The sequence below is a fragment of the Tyto alba genome, unplaced genomic scaffold, assembly GCF_018691265.1.
Source record: "Tyto alba isolate M040663 unplaced genomic scaffold, T.alba_DEE_v4.0 Super-Scaffold_14, whole genome shotgun sequence".
Lineage (NCBI taxonomy): Eukaryota > Metazoa > Chordata > Aves > Strigiformes > Tytonidae > Tyto > Tyto alba.
The window spans coordinates 14911651-14929085 of NW_024881276.1; the positions used below are offsets into that span (position 1 = coordinate 14911651).

The 17435-nt window shown below is 40.2% G+C and overlaps 1 protein-coding gene across 1 annotated transcript in view; it reads left to right on the plus strand.

Moving 5' to 3' along the window:
• Positions 1–17435, plus strand: part of PHEX (phosphate regulating endopeptidase homolog X-linked) — a 103035-nt gene that overhangs the window by 24927 nt on the left and 60673 nt on the right. Inside the window, exons 6-9 of the mRNA XM_033010027.2 lie at positions 3232–3348; positions 7736–7819; positions 8129–8274; positions 14824–14917. Of these exons, the coding sequence (XP_032865918.1) occupies positions 3232–3348; positions 7736–7819; positions 8129–8274; positions 14824–14917 (441 nt within the window). The remainder of the gene's footprint in view (positions 1–3231; positions 3349–7735; positions 7820–8128; positions 8275–14823; positions 14918–17435) is intronic.

The following is a 17435-nucleotide window of genomic DNA, read 5'->3' on the forward strand; positions in this document are numbered from 1 at the left end:
TAGCAACTCTTTACTCTTGGATCACCTGTCTGTGCTTCTACCTCTTATACACTTCCTTCTTATGTCTGAATTTAGTTAGGAGCTCCTTGTATACCCATGCAGGCCTCCTACCACCTTTGCTGAATTTCTAACTTGTCAGAATGGACCTTTCTTGAGCTTGGAAGAGCGCAGGTGGAGCTTCATGCATTTGCACTAATCTCTCACATAAAGGACAACAAGCCCTCCTCGCCTTCCCAGCCTGTCCTTCCTAAAAATCCCATGTCAATCCATTGCAGCACTCCAGTTGTGCAAGTTATCCCACCATGTTTCTGTGGTCCCAGTGAGGTCATAGCCTTGTAACTCTACACAGACTTCTAACTCCTCCTGTTTGTTCCCCAAGCTGTGCGCATTAGTGTAAAGGTATTTCCAGGGGATATCCAGTCATGCTGATTCTTCAGCATGGCCTTAAGAGCTTCCCTTATAAGGCTGTCCTGCAAGCACTTCCTTCTTTACATACCTACCCTCAAAGGTGTTCCATTTCAGCTTTGCTGATTGTTATGTACCTTCTTTTCCCACCACCCCGGGTCCTTGGCTTGCCTCCCCTATCCACACCTTCCTTAGTTGTTTCTTGAGGAATCACTTCCACCCTCATTTCTAGTTTAAAGTTCTCCTTACCACATTTGCCAGACTGTTGGCAAAAATACTGTTGCCTTGTTTAGTTAAATGGATCTGTCTCTTCCAAGCAGTTGTTGGAAAATCTCTGCTGTTGATTCTAGCTGTGCAACCAGATATTAACCTGCAAGATCCATCATGTCCTCCTCAGGCCGTTGTCCCTCACCAGCAGGATCATTAACACCACCTGGGTTCCATACCCTTGACCTTTGTCCCTATAGGCCTGTAGTCATGCTTGATACTCGATACAAGTCACTCCTGGTAATAACATTGGTACCTGTAAGGAAAAGCAGCAGGGATTTGTAGCCAGAGGGCTGGGTAAGCCTTGGTAGCCTCTTCACAACATCCTGAATGTGAGACCCCAGGCAAACACCGAACCTCCCAAGATGACAAATCAGCTTGACAGATGAGGGCCTCCATCCCCTGCAGTAGTGAGTCTCTTGCCACTGTCACTTGCTTCTTCCTTCTAGAGGTCCTGAGGGGCTCAGGCTCAGCCACAGTGCTCCAACTGATAGTGCTCCTGCGTCCTCATCAGCTACAAGAGCAGTGGAGTTCCAGACCTCATTGTGATGGGAGTTTCCACTTTCCAGCTTCATAGGCACGGGCTCCTCCTGTTCTTCTGCTGCAGCTGAAGGTCCAGGCTTTTGAAGCTGCAGGGTCTCAGGGGAGGTGTCTGGTTGATCTTCTTCATCTACTCTGAGGCTGTGTGATCTGCTGACCTCTCACAGCTCTTTCACTTGGCAGAGCAGCTCCTCAGCAACTGCACACCTCCTGTATGCTAGAAGACCATGTGCTCCAGACTTAGTGAGAGGCCTTAGATACTCCCTGCAGTCTGTGACTTTCAGATCTGCATTAGTCCTATGAAACACCATTTGGGTCCAAGGGTCCAATAATAAAGAGCCAGTTACATCAGCGGTGCCTGGGGATCATGTCCTGCGGCACGTGACCACCATATCTATGGATCGGTATGACAGACAAAGTTTGCTGGCCCTTCCTTTGTGAGCTGCTGCATCTGTTGACAGCCTCTGGGAGCTGTGCTCTGGGCCTGACTCTTATGTAGGCCCCTGTCTAGCATGGTCTCAAAGGGCGCTCGACCCTCCCTAATGAGGCGTCAGCTGGAAGAAATGCTTGGTCTCTCTTCAATCAAGAACAGCTGCCAGAGTTAGCAGCTTCTGGAGCTGCTCTCACCTTAGCTTTTACCTGACCTGGTGGCAGAAGGAGCCCTCATGTTCCTCGAGGGGGACCCAGGAGTTCCTAGATAATGAACAAAGTGCCCAGAAGCTCGAGAACATCTCAATGAAGTTGAGCCCAGAAGCTGTCATGTCTTCAGGTTGCCTCGGTGAGCTGCCCTTTGGACCTGCCTCTTGGGCTCAATTAGGCCAGAAGGCTGAGTGCATTTCAAGAGCCTCTGCAGGTTATTATCATCAAGTTAACCTCAATTCAATAAATGAAAGGAACAAGAGTTCCTCAACAGATTTCAAGTATTCATTTCCTCTTTCCCCCCAGCTTTATTATTTCTCTGCTACAGCTTAGTTTCTTGCTGCTTTTCTGTGGACAGCAGTTGTGAATAAATGATGTTTATCAAAGGCTTTAATGTATCAATATTTAATAATGGCAGCACCTTTTTCCTCGTCACTTGATGAAGGCCTGTGGGCAGTATTTGGCACATGTGGCCCAAAGGTCAAAGAAAACAACCCCTTGGGTTGTCATGAGGGAAAAGTCATTGCTACTGATTCAGTTTTGATAGTTTTGCTTCTGTTTTGAGTTCTCTGAGAGGTTAGTATGTTTTTAGTCATATCTATCAGACTAGAGGATGCCAGGATACAAAGAATTGTATCTACTAAAAGATTAAAGGTGGAAATGCATTGAGATATATTTTTGCTTTTGTTGGACTGTGGGCTGGTAGGAGTTGATGAGAAGCAATGTGATCACTTCAAAAATCTCTGAAAGATTATGCTAGGGGGGAGGTAACACAAAAATCACTACAGTATCATTACATGCAGTGCATTTTGCTAACTTTTGTGTATATGCACTGAGACTAAAATGTGGTTTATTAGAATAGCCTGGGGAGAGCAGAGCAGAGCACTGTAGCAGGTACGTGTCTTGCAGTGCTGTGGCAGGAATAGAGGAGAAAGCTCAGTGGAGCATCCCTTTATCCCTATCTTCTGAGCCACTAAGCTTGCACTTGTATACAAGTACTTCTTCAATCCTACACTGATTAGTGTATGAGTTGGCATAAAATATTGGTGTACACTCATACACATTGTCTAATGCCATTGTAAGAGCTCTAAGGGTTGTCAATCTAATACAGAAGTGTCATTTTCATTTCCTGAGATTTATACTTTGTGAACCACAACAGGTATCTCTCTCTGTCACGCACAGTATATTTACAGTGTTATTTCTCCTTTTTTCCCTGATGACAGCAGTCATTCAAGGTAAGGAATGCACAACTTTGGTTGTTAGGGAATGAAAATATAAAATATTATACTCCTTGCTGTAGCTGGGCATTTCTGGTCTACTGTTACAGCTGTGCTCAAGAGAAAATCCAGTGGTCATTTCACTCTTTTTGTTTCTTTACAGTACCGAGATGCCTTTTTGCAGTTCATGGTTGATACAGCGGTGCTTCTGGGTGCAAATGCTTCACGAGCTGAATCTGACATGAAGTCGGTTCTAAGATTGGAAGTCAAAATAGCTGAGGTTTGTAATCTCATTCAGGATTGAAGCTAACTTTTACAAAAAAAAAAAAAAAAAGGGTAATCCTTTTTCAAAATGGAAAGCCATTATATCAACAGCCTTAGCAGTAGCATTTTTTTTTTGAAGTAGAAGGAAAGGAGCAGATCCTGATGAAGAAAAGATGAACAATATTTCTCCATTGTTTAATTGTTAAACTGATTATTTTATTCTCAGGGGGAATAAACTTTATCCAAATACTCCTGGTCCTTTAAACTGTTAATATGTCAACCAGGCTTGCTAGAGATAAGCCTATGGGCAGGATGCCAATATTTCAGGGACAGTGTGCTAGTGAGGTCCTTTGGTCTGCCATCAATGGAAGCAGGAGATGGAAATCGATGCAGCAGCCAAGATGCAGGGGTTATTGATGTGTTAGAAACCATGGAAGCACATGAGAACGGTCATGTACGAATTAGGTCTTCTTCCCACAAAATGGTGCTGGTATCGATAGCCCTACTGAAGTGCATCTACACCAGTGCACTAGAAGTCAGTGTGCAGCTGGAAAACTATGATATAGTTGCAATCGCAGGAACATGATGCAATGACTCACACAACTGGAGTGCTGCAATGGATGACTATAAACTCCTCAGAAAGGATAGGCAAGGAAGGAAATGTGGTGGGGTAACCCTGTAAGTTAGTGAGTGTTGACTGTCTAGAGCTTGATGATGGTGACAGTAGGGTTGAGTGTTTATGGGTGAGAATCAGGGAAGGCCAACAAGGCAGATATCATGGTGAGAGTCTGTTATAGACCACCCAACAAGGCAAATGAAACTTTTTATAAGCATCTGGGAGAAGTCTCAAAGCTACTAGCACTTGTTCTCTTGGGGGACTTCAATTTACCAGATGTCTGCTGGAAATACAATACAGTGGAGAGGAAACAGTCTAGGAGGTTCCTGGAGACCTGGAAGACAATTTCCTGACACAATTGGTGAGGGAGCCAACTAGAGAAGGCACCCCTCTGGACCTGTTTGTGAACAGAGAAGGGCTTGCAGGTGATGGTTGGAGTCATGAAATTATAAAGTTTTCAATTCTCAGAGAAGCAAGGACAGGGATTAGCAGAACTGCTACATCGGAATTCTGTAGGGCAGACTGGCTTGTTTAGGGGCCTGGTTGACAGAGCCTCTTGAGAGGCAGTCCTGAAGGTCAAAGGAGTTGAGGAAGGCTGGACATTCTTCAAGAAGGAAATCTTAAATATGCAGGAACAGGCCATCCCCACGTGCTGAAAGATGAGCTGGTGGGAAAGAAGACTGGCCTGGCTGAACAGAGAGCTTTGGCTGGAACTTAGGAGAAAAAGGAGAGCTTATTACACTTGGAAGAAGGGGCAGACCACTCAGGAGGACTACAAGGATGTTGTGAGGTTATGCAGGGAGAAAATTAGAAGTGCCATGTAGAAGGGACCTCGTATGGAGGGCGAGACCGGAGTAAAGACCTCACACCGATGCGATGAAAGTCGTTCTCATTTATTTACCCAAATAGCCCCAAGATATACAGAGCCAGATGGTCGTGCACTCTATGCTTTACAATCTATTGGCTAAAGGCACTTATCATGCCCCCGGAAGTGCTGTGATAGGTCTGCATCGTTAGTACACGTGTACAAACTAAATCTACTTTGTGGTTAGTGCATCCGGGCATTCAAACAGGAAGGAAGCACTAGCTTGACTTCCTCATTCTTGCCCTTCCAGGTGACCTCAAGGGCAGGATTACCACGTGGCAGTTTTTTGCTCAGAGACCCAGCCTGGATTGTCCAAACCCTATAGGATCAGTGCATGACCCTGATCCCCCCAAAATTCTACCACAGTGCCAAAGCCCAAGAGACAATACAAAATGTTTCTATAAATACATTAGCAAAAAAAGGAGGACTAAGGAGATTCTTCATCCTTTATTGGATGCGGGGAGAAACAGTAATAAAGGGTGAGGAAAAGGCTGAGATACTTAATGCCTTCTTTGTCTCGGTCTTTAATAGTAAGACCAGTTGTTCTCCACAACAACAGGGGATGAGAAACTTCATCAGTTTTAATTTAGGGGACCAACTGAATTTAGTAAAGATAAGCAGATTTAAATCTGGCACTTGGTTCTGACCGATTTACTTGGTGACGTTTTTATCACCTTGGGGAGTTTAATTTATGCATTAGGACTGTTTCAGGCTGAAGGAGCATTTCTGCTTCCCCGTATCCCTGTTTCAGTAAGGCTAGTGCAGGAATCCCTCTCCTGGGAGCTGCAAGTCCACTATCATTTCCACCTCTAAATCTAGAGATAAGAGTTAGTCTCAATGTTGGGAAATGAGCAAAATTTAGGGCTACAAACTTGACCCTGATTTGTGGAACTGAAAAGCTGAGCTGAGTATTTCTTCATATCACCAAGGAAAGAATCTATCTCCTGTGAAATGCTGGGCCTCCTGTTAATAGAGAAGCCTGTTGCACAGGACAGGTGATGCAGCAGATGACTTTTCCTTGGATTCTGTTGCAGTCTACAGAAGGAAAGGGAGTGATTCTTCTTAACGGTGTGTGTGTGCAGAATTGAGGGCCATCCACAATAGTAGTAAATCAGAGTTTCTATCTTTCTGCTGAAAGAGATGAAATTTTGTCAAACCTCCAAATCAAGCCAAATATTCAACTTCAATTACCTCGTCTGGATGGACTAATGAGCACATATGTCATTGTAACCTAATAGGCTTGAAAAACAGAACATGTTTTTTCTCTTTATTGGTGATGTGATAGGAAGATGAATTGCTACCACTGGTAGCTCTAATGCTTTACTTAATGAATGTCTTAAAGAGCTTTTATCCACAGTGCATATAGGTGAATTTACCATATAAGATGACATGGATCATGTAGCAGCCCTCAGGATCAGTAATGCATACCATTATGCAACAAGCCATACTTGCTCATGGTTACCTAATTTCCCTTTAGTGTGAACAATCCTCCTAAAATATATCCAGATATTAGGCATGAGTCCAGGGACATGGACAGTTGCATAATCCATAAAAAACACAATGATTTATATAAACATCTTACAGTGATTTCAAAGGAGATAGCCCTGTTTGGTATTTAGGCTTTTAGTGTGTCCTGTGTTTCTCTGCATTTATTTTAAGTGAATGTATATAATGCAGAAATTGTGTGCTCAGAAAGAGACAGCAAGAATAAAGGGAGGATACTTTGGATAAAGGAAGGAGTGGCATCCTTCGAGAGCTTATTGTGTACAAGGAAGATTTCAATTAGTTTTGAATTACTGGAGGAAGGGGGAATGTTTTGAGAGGAAGGGAGCAAATGGGTTCAAGAAGAGTTTAAAAATTTGTCAGATAAATTAAATTTGCAGAAAGGGAGAAAGTAATTTTTTTGCTGTGTGGCTTGAGCAACAGTAAAACCGCAGACACTTACTGGAGAATTTTGGTTGGAGAACTGCCAGCTGTCTGGTTTGTCTGGCATCAACCTCTGTCCTCTTTAAACTGCACAGTGCACAGCCTGTTGTGTAGGATTTACCTTAGAGTGGGGCTGGAATTGCCATTGAGAATTATTGTTTCTCTTGAACACTGATCAAATTTTGAGCTATGTTTTTTACTTAGTTTGCTTTTCTATTATGAACCATACTGCCATCTTGGAACCTGAGTGTCTCTTGTCAGTTATAAAAGGACTTGCATTATATTTAGTATTTCTTTTGCCATGTCCTTGGACTTTGACACTACAGATGATCCTGAGGTCTGGCTCCTCTGGTCACTCAGATGAGAGGCCTGGTTGAAGAATGCTTTAATTCACATCTGGCCTATATGCCTGTTTCCTATTATGGAAATCGGGATAGTGGGGTAAAATGAGGAGAAACTTGTTTGTATCTGGATCTTCCCTCACATGGAGTCAGACCATAGCAAGAACATGTTCAAATCCAAGAGTAGAGATATGCTTCCATCATACCTATCTCAGATTTGACCTTTTAAACCATATAGTTTCGAGTTGGCTACTACCTGACATGGAGAGATGAATAAGTATTAATGGTCTAGGTCTGCTTTTATCTCTTAAGAATCAACATGCATTTCCTTAGTATAATCAGAGCTAAAGTTGGTCTAATGTGTTCAAAGAAGACATGTAGCTCATTAAATTCCCCAGTAACGAGTTAAATTGACAATGAACTGTGCTCCATATCTCCTAGTTAAATGCCATCCTCAGGAAGGGAAGTTAATACCATGAATGCTTGGAAAACAGGTGGTGAGATATTTCTGCACTGGAATTATGGTGGACAGCAATGATGTAAGAGCAGGTCCCTGTGTGATAATCCTTGTTTTGATATGTTTTTTTTGTTTGTTTGTTTTGTTTCGTTTGTTGTTGTTGTTTTTGTTGTGTTTTTTTTTTTTTTTTTTTTCCAGATCATGATTCCATATGAAAATCGAACAAGTGAGGTGATGTACAATAAAATGAACATATCGGAGCTTAGTGCCATGATTCCACAGGTTGGTTGGGGATAATTGCAAAATCATTCTTTTAACATCTGATCTATATAATTAAAACTGTCTTTAGTGCGCAAAGCAGGATGTTAAAGGAATAACATTAGGAATGTGTGTAATCAATTACAGTATATGTTCTTTTAAATACAGTTATGACTTTACTGAGGTGTGAAAGCACATCTAGTGACAAAATGCAATAGTTTCTAAATTTTTATAAGTAAAGCTTTGAAACCATTAGCCTCAAAGGTGCAACTTAGTTAATAAATCATCTGTCTTCATAATCTGCTTTAACCAGCCTTCTCTTTGTCATTGCAGTTTGACTGGCTGGGATACATCAAGAAGGTGATTGACACCAGACTCTACCCTGAGCTCAAAGATATAGGTCCTTCAGAAAATGTGATTGTCCGTGTTCCCCAGTACTTCAAAGATTTATTCAGGATACTAGAAAATGAAAGAAAAAAGTAAGAATCCTATGATGGTTTCACCCACACTTATGAGGGGACATCAAATGCTGGGCGTTTCCTGGGTTGTTCAAGCACTTCAGATATTCTTGGAATCAGGTCTCTAGTTTTTGTCTGAATGGGGATATAGATATTAACTTGTGTTTAACAGGTGAATTTGCAGTTTCAACACCTTTATTTTTTTATGGAAAACACAGGTTGCAGTAAAACTGCTCTTTCCAGATGCACTCAGCATCTCTTATTTTTATAGGATCTTGTGTCCTGTGAAATCATTTACACCTGTAGAACATAGCTGTAAAGTACATGTAGCTCAGATTAAATGTAATAGATGTGTTTTGCACAGGGAAGCAAGACAGCTTTGGGCAGTGTGATGAAAAAGTATATGTGAAAATGACATCCGATTTCAAAACAACTTTATTGATGACATCTAAGTGATTTCTGTGATAATTTGCTCTCTGCTGAGGTGTGTTGCTGAACTTCTAAAAAAATATTGTTAGGTTATTGTCTCCAAAAATAATTCTTTGTCAATTGTACAGTATGGCCACAATGAAATTTACATTTCAGAAAAAAAGACTAATTCAGAAGCATTATTCTTACATCATTGCTCTATGTCTCCAGTGACAGAATACTTACATTAATTCACAGTACCTGTAAAAATACCACACAAATCAAACAGTAAGAAAAATAAAACCAGTTCATCTACCTACAGATCATCAAACATCCTTTCTTTATAAAATTCAGACAAATGTCATTAGTGTGCCACCAATTTTAACCTACTGAAGAAAGTCTTCTAAATGGTTTGGGCTGAACATGTTTTGTATCTCAAAGTTAGCTATGTTAGTAGGGATAAAGTTGTGGTTTAGAGGATGCACATGTAGCAAGACAACAGACAATTAGTTATTCCCTGTGTACAAGTGCACGTACATGCAAATATATTCTGTAAATTCATAGTAAATACCTGGAGACATTTTCCATTAGGGTCTTATTCAGGGAAAATCTGAGTATTCAAGAGGAGTTAAACCAGCCTGTGTGTCATGGCAGAGGGAGGCTGGAGTAACGACCAGAAAGAATGGTAACATCAGTCTTCAGTAAAGTTCGAGACCAGCTTCCCGATCCTCACAGGTCAGAGGGTGGACAAAAGCAGTGAGCTGTGTCTGTTTTCCAGTATATTCATGCCACGTATGTTGTAGCTTATAACGGTTTAGACATTTTCTGTTCAGTTTTACCCTAAGAAATTTACAAACAGTCACTGCATGATAACAAAAATCATGTTTATCTGTTAGGTGATAATGTTTATTACTTAAAATGCCATAGTCTGCTCCAGAATTAACCTTGTTATCCAGACTGAGAAAATTAGGGGATCAACTTAATGAGAACCCCTAACAATAAGGTCTAACATTTCCCTGTAGGGTGAGCTCTGAAAGTTTAACAAGGATATTTTCTTTTAGGTAATATCATTTGTCATTCTTCATATGATATTTTAAAGATTAAATTAATCCAAACAACATGAATTTGTTTTTTTTACAGTAAATATATAGACCAATCAAATTCCTAGTAAAGCATTCTAAAATTTTATATTTTCTTCAGTGATTAGAACGTGAATTAACTTCTCATCATTTCAGGAGATGCAGCATCATTAGGAGAAGCAGCTGCTTTTACCAAGTTCATATTCTTTGCAGTTACAAAACTTCTATCCCTAAATGATACTTTTATTCCAATGCTTTATGTGTCCCCTTCCCAGATGACAATCCTACTGGCATGGGTACTATACAAAACAGCACAAAAAGACGGTTCATGCCCCAGTAGTCTAGCAAAATACTCTGTGAAGTTTGTTTCAGGTGGAGGGAAGAATGGAGCAAAAATTAAATGTGGCTACAGAAATAGTTCTTGGTATTGTATGTGACAAGTCATACAGTCTCACAGTCATCATATTAAAAATCACTCCCTTGGAGAACCTGCTGAACAGTCTTGAATTGTGAAGTCATTCACATGGAAATGTTCTAGAAAATAGCACACTGGCAGAGTGTAGAGTGAATTTAGTAGAATAAGGTTGTTATTTACTTGACAGACCTGCTGCATATAATCTAGTTACTGTGTGGAGTGTGAAATATGTGCAATGATGTGGTTCACAGGTCTGTCTGAACCATTCCCAAGCCAGGGCAGTGCTGTGAGTCCAGCCCAGGAGCATGCCTCTCTGTATCAGGCTGTCCAAGGAGCTGAGTAACTAGCCTGCAGGAGTTCTCACCAACCCTGGGCTAGCTAGCCTGAGTCATGCCAGGCGTTCAGTGCTGAAGTAAATCACACCTACTTCATAAGAAGTCTTCAGGGATTCCTTCAGTTTTTTAGTGTACTGACTAATTTTTTATGGAGTTTATATCTATTACAGGAAGAGGAGGTTTATGCTGAAAGCATAGATGTAGCTGTGGTATAAATGAGATAATGGCAGAGCTCCAATACAGCTATGCCACGTGAGATGGCAGATGAAATTGTGCTGGCACCAGTTAGGACCACCTTATATCCCTTCCCTGATACCCGTGTGCTAGCGCTTTACATGTAAGCCATAAAAAGGGTACAGTAAACTGTGTCCTTGTTGGACATGTTTGCAGCTGTTGAAGGAAGCAGTTTTACTGTTCTCATAGATGTCAGAATGAATAACTAGTTTCCTTTGTCATACCTTAGCCCATCTTTGCAGCATGGGACAATTAATAGAGAAGTACTTTGTAATTCCTGCAGCACAAGAGGAGTTTTCTTTAGAGAGGGATGGGGGCACTAGATCTCCTTTCTGGTCTTAGCCTGCCTCTGAAAAATTAGAGAGAGAAGCTAGAATAATTTGACTTGAACTAGTGCCTCCAGCAATAGAGACAGAAGTTTCTCAGTACTTATAATTTGGTCCGTGACTCAATTCTTAACACAATTTTCAAACAGATCTCAAACTTTGTGAAGGGGATCTTTTTCTTAAAATGTCAATTAATTTTTCCATCTCTCTCATATTAATCTATCCTCTTTAATTGCCACCATGTCTGTTGATTAAAATATTACAAACTCACAGAATTTTACATGAACAAGCTACTTTATTCCCAGAAAGGGTAGAGAGTTCCTCAGTAGACATTCAGAAGCACTGGTATAATTTTAACTGTCCCAGCAAACAAGCTCTCTACCACTTCCTTTGGGAGTGTGTATCACAATAACAGTCACATCGGTTAAGAGCAAGCCTACTCTTCTTTCTGTAACAGTCATTTTGAAGTTAAAATAGGGGACTATGTACTGAACTCTTGTGAAAGATTGCAACAACAAATGCTCTGATGTCATCAAAAGAGTAAAGTGGATCACTCTGTTTTATTTGTGTGTTGGATTTTTGACATGTGAAGAGGTTAACTTCTCTAATCCTCAGTGAATTTATTTGTGAAATTGGGATGAAAATCACCCCAGAATATGCACTGGAGGCATTTCATAATCAAAAAGTGTCGGTTTTTAAACAAAATGGAGATGACCAATTGATTTTAAGTTTGTATAGTTAGCCAGAAAAGTAAAATAATAATTCCCAAAATAGGCAAACATATTCAGGTAAAATATGATTCTGTTTTGTTTTGAAAACAAAAAAAAGAACACTTCCCATCAAACAAACAACAACAACAAATCCCCTCAACCTTTGCCCAAAAATCCCGCCTTCCAGCAAATAAACGTATCTGTGGGCTTTGGAGCAAAACCTTCCTGTTGCTTTATGCATCGTATGTATTAGTGGATTCTAGTGTGATTACAATTAAGAATTATTACAGTCTCATCAGACAGCTTGGTTGTAGGACATGTCAGCCTTCTTTTCCTTCCCAAATTAAAACAAACCTCAATTAATCGTAGGATATTTCCTGAAATAGGAACAGCTGCCTTCATTACTTATGCCTGATACAAAAGTTTTTGAATTCCTGTTGATATTAGTGTCTTTGAGTAAGTCACCTTTTTGAGACTCATCCATTACAAATGTCAGTCTTTCATTCACTACCAATTTGACAGAGGTTCCCCAACTCAAACATAAGGACAAACACCGTTGGATAAGAACAAGGACACATAAGGGAGAACTGATTTTTTTGGTAGCAGCTAAGTACCAAATTGGTACACATAACTGGTTTATGATAGTGGTCTATTTACTTGGTTTTTTTTAGCTAACACTTTTGATTGAAATTAAATCTTTGAACCTTTAGTCTGTAAGACTTGCATAAATACTGTTTCAGATCCACAGAATAGTTACTACAGTAGCATGGATGATATTTAGCTCAGCTGAAATACCTGAGGCAGATATAGTTGTGAGGCTTGTGGAGTTCAAGTCATTTACAAAACCAATGAGATCTGAGCACTTTTAGGGTGCTTCTGTTGCCATTAAGTGAGTAAATTCCACATTGTCAGAAATGTATTAAGGGGAGAAATCTATGCTTTCTGGTATTTCATAGGTTGAAATCAATTTTTAATGACCCTAAGCATTATCTCAGAATGGTTTGATCATCTAAGCAAAGCTAACTGTTTTGGCTTTTGTAACATGTACTCTGTTATAAATGTACATTATTCATGCTAAAAAGCTTTTTCAGATATGTTTTACAATTACTGTGGGGATTTATGTGTGCAATATACCTGTATACTAAAAGAGAGAATATGCCCAATGTGAGAGATGAGGAGGAGAATAAAAGGCAGGACTTATGATTCACAGCAATTCTATACTCCCCTGTAGAAGTTGCCACTGGCCACAAAGACTAGTGAGTATCAAGCCTTTGACATGACAGCTGGCTTGAGACTGCATCCTCAAGTTTTCCTGTGTGAAATGAGTTGACTGTATTTTTGACCTATAGGCATGTGCAGACTTAACTGATGGGCTTTGTCCAGGCTGTCAGGGATGCACAGCTGCCGTGGAGGTTCACGTGGGCATGCACGTTTGTGGCTAGCTTTGGTTCAGCTGGAGCAGCTTGCAGGAACAGCCAAATCCAGCGGCACTGCAAAGCGCCTGCCTTCCTTGGCCAGTGACCGCTGTGCATGACCAGACTGGTCCCCAGTGCACGTCTCAGCCAGCCCATGGAGAGTGCAGAGCCACCCATCTGCTCTTGGTGTAGTGTCCTACCTGGATGTGCGCACACTGCTGGAGTTACTGGGTTATTGTGTGATCCGTCACTAATACACAATATGTGGCTACAGCTTGCCATAAATCTCTCCATTCTCACCTCCTTATCACTTCCACAGCTGAGTGACCAAGAGTGCAATCTTCCAGCAACAACGTATCTTGAGCTGGAGGCTTTGTGTGGGTGGACTGGAGCTTGATTAGAAGCAAAACTCAAGTTATGGCTCAGGCAAATGCTGCTGTGAAGACAAATACGCCCACAAAGTGTGTTTATAACCTGTTATGATTCAGAGGAGGGGACAGTATGGGATGTATCGGTGAATGGAGCTAATGGAGTGACACTAGCGACAGCTATGCTGCTTCACTCCTGTGGCAACGGGAGATTGCAGAAATGGATTTTTAGAAATGGAGGAGTTGACCAGGTGGTCCATAACAGCATCTTCAGATGCAAATGGGCAACTTCCCTCCCTATGGAGAAAACGATGACCTGCCCAAAATATCACATATACCCCAGCATAGAACAAACAACATTTGAATATTCATAGCTTTAGAGCAATGACTATCCTTGAAAAACATATCATGTAGAAGAGGAGAGGAGAGTGATACATTTAGGCTATTATCGGACTTGTTTTGAGACTGTTTGAAGTTGAATTGCATATTTCACAATGCACCTTTACCCCGTACAGCCACTGCAGAGAGTAGAGAGAGCTCAATCTAAACTAGATAAATACTCCTGTCGAGTGCTTGAAGTTTTAGAAAAGCGGATTGGATGTCAAGTCTCCTGAGAATTTTAAACAAATTCTTCCTGGATCTCTCAGCCTCAATTCTTATGAGATTCTTGTTACTGAGACCTCTTTTTTGGTATTTCAATTATCTATCTGCAAAATAAGAGTGGTAATACTTTAACAACTCTGTGAGTAGTAAGAACTTTTAAAAGCATATAGATAACTTCTAATGAAGGATACAAATATGAGATAATGATAGCATATATGGGATGGACTGTTATCTATTCTGCTTCATAGTTATGATTTATGTGACCTACTAATGAAGAGAGATAACATTCACTTTGATTTGCAGAAGAAAAATCAGTTATTTTCTTATCTCTGGCTATAACTTTCATGCAGCTATTATTATGATACTGTTCTTGCCACTTCTATGGAAAATGAAATTGTCTTTGAAAAAAGCATTACCTAAAAATGACATACTAGGAGACTGGCTAGTTATAAATATCCCCTAGAAGATAGTTATCATGGTGCAATTACATATTAACTGGCTGCAATCATACAGATTCTTCTGTGTAATAGGGATTTATCAATTTGGTCATCGCTCATTAATTTTCAAGGTGAAATTTCCACCATTCAGGTGAAATGCTTGTAGAGATATTTCTGTGATTGTTTTGTGGTATGACATATACATTTAGACGTCTGATAAAAATATGTCTGATTTAACAGGACTCTTGCCAACTATCTGGTGTGGAGGATGGTTTATTCAAGATTATTTAACCTCAGTAGACGTTTTCAGTATCGGTGGCTGGAATTTTCTCGGGTGAGTTAGAGTTTTTATAACATTTACAATGATACTAGTGTTGACACTATTGGTTTCTATTATTGTTGCTTATATCTTTGCAAAACATGAAATGTTTTCCATGGTGGATAAATTTACTGAATAAAATGATTTCATTTAAGACTTCCTCTAAACCAATTAAAACATACATATTCTTGTATATGACACTAAGGAAAAATGTCTTTTAGATTATGTTAAGGAGTTTTTGAGACCTCCCCTTTAAAAACTGTAGTCTTATACAGAAACTTGAAAGATTAAAAGTTTTTGAGTTATGTTCCAGCGCTGTTACCTGTGCTATTCCTGCAGGCCAAACCTGTTTGCTCAAAATCTGAGCTTTTGAAAAAAACTACTGTTTATGCATGTGTGAATGTAGTTCTGGTAAAACAAAAGTCTAAGATTTCAGCTTTTTAAGCTTGCTCAAATCTCAAACCTCTCTCATACTCTAGTACCAGCTTTACATGAGCTCTAGCACATCCACATACCAGCAGTTTCCACAGAGAAGCTGACCAGGTGTCTTTCAGTTTTGAGTTGCAGAATCCCAAGAAGACGTTAGTCACTGCCCCAAACTATGAGAGCAGAGTTAATGATCTATAAAGTAATATGGGAATTTATGTAAAACACTTATATTTGATTAAGTGAACCCTGAATAGAAAGCCATCTTAATAATCCTGTGGGCAGTGTGAGGGCTCTTTAAGCAAACCAAGGATGAAATGGAAACTGGAAGGTGCATTGTCTTGTTTCCAAGCCACTTTAGTTTAGATGATGAACTTTTTGTTTGTCATTATGAAAATTAGGCACTTGGTGACATAGTGACAACAGGAGGCTGGCATGATGCTGCCTGTGATGTGGTACAGGAGGTGTGGGTGCTCTGTCCTTCCTGGTGAGGCATGCAGGTGGCTAATTGAAGCACTCATAATGTCTGAGTTGATCATATACCTAAAAACAAACTCCAATAACTCAATGGAAACTACACAGGAAAAGCAGCTTCTTATACCTCTGATATCATATTCAAATCAGCCTTGTTAAAGATGCCATTTTCTTCATGTAAAAATGTGAGAAACTGGCAGTCAGAACCACAGTGACAAGTTTGTAAGTGTGTCCCCTCCTGAGACATTCTTTGCTAGCCAGGTAAAATAGATTAATGCTGGCCATCATCCAGTCTGCGGCATAACACTGAGTTATATTGAATTATATTTTGGCCAGAAAAATTCCTGGAAGGAAGCTTTAAGCTTTGGATACAGTGCATTTTGATATGGTAACTAGCTGCTGTCACTTCTCCAAGTACTTTCTCCAGAAGCTTAGGGAGAAATCTAATTCAAGTTGATTCAATACTTATTAACAATGTCATCAAGGATTTCATGTAAGTGGTTGTGAAAAGTTAAGAGCAGCACAGTAAGAGCAGTGAGTCAGCAGCTCATTCCCATTACCTGCCCTTGGGACCCAAACATGGAGAGTTAGTTGAGTGCAGTAAACTGCAATAGCTAATAGTTAATAGCTAAAGTTAAGTGTAGTAAACAGCTCAGGGGAACAGACTTCACAGATCAGCAGAAAGGACGTGAGAAATGGAGTCCGAGGCAAAGGCTTTGTCGAGCAGATTTTTCCAGTCAGAAGCTGGAGGACTAAAGGCACACATGTCCTCTGGGATCATAAAAAGGACCCGCTAACCTGTTGCCAAGTAAGTGAAGAAAACCTTGAATGACTGCTAAAAATACATGACCATGAGATGAATCAGTGACCCTTAAAGCAAAGGATGTCTTTTATTTATTCATTCATTAATTCAGTCATCCTCACCCATTGATTATCAGCAGCTCCTCTGCAGTGGCACTTTGAGTCCTAGCAAATGTGCAGTGGCACCTGGGGAAGAGATCAGTCAACTGTGTTGTGGAGCTCTGAATTGACTGGGGGGGCTTGAAGCCTGGTATTTATAGTCACTGTTACTACCTGGAGTACTGTGTTTTAGAGTGGTACATTAATATTAGGAGGACCATTTTGAGGGAGTTCTAGTTGGCTGTTGTAACATCAATATCAATAAACCAGCTGTGAGATATAATCTATTCCTCTCAGCTCTATTTTTATTGGTCTCACAGCCTGTGCTGCCTTTCTGTCCTCCTTTAAGTCAAGCCTCCCTCAAAATAATGATAATTATTATGTTGTAATAATAATATGTCACAGTCTAAAAACCAGCTCTGTTTCCTGACTTTTTCTGCGGCTTATATGTAGTCAGAGCTTTTGGAAGGAATTTGAAGCTCTGATGACTAATGCCATGACTCCCCTTCTTCCGCTGCATCAGGAAAAAGCTCCATTCTGGTTTTTCTTGGACTCTGGAGAGAAATTTCTTTTTTTTTTTTTTGAGTGCTGTCTTATATATGAGAGTTGAAGAATTTGAAAAAGGAGTTTGTTTTCAAATTTGGCTCTGTTTAGGAAACTATTACTTTATTATGTATTTGTTTGCCTAATGTGGTTTTCTTATAGAAGCAGTGTTCTCTCTGTCATTGAAAAT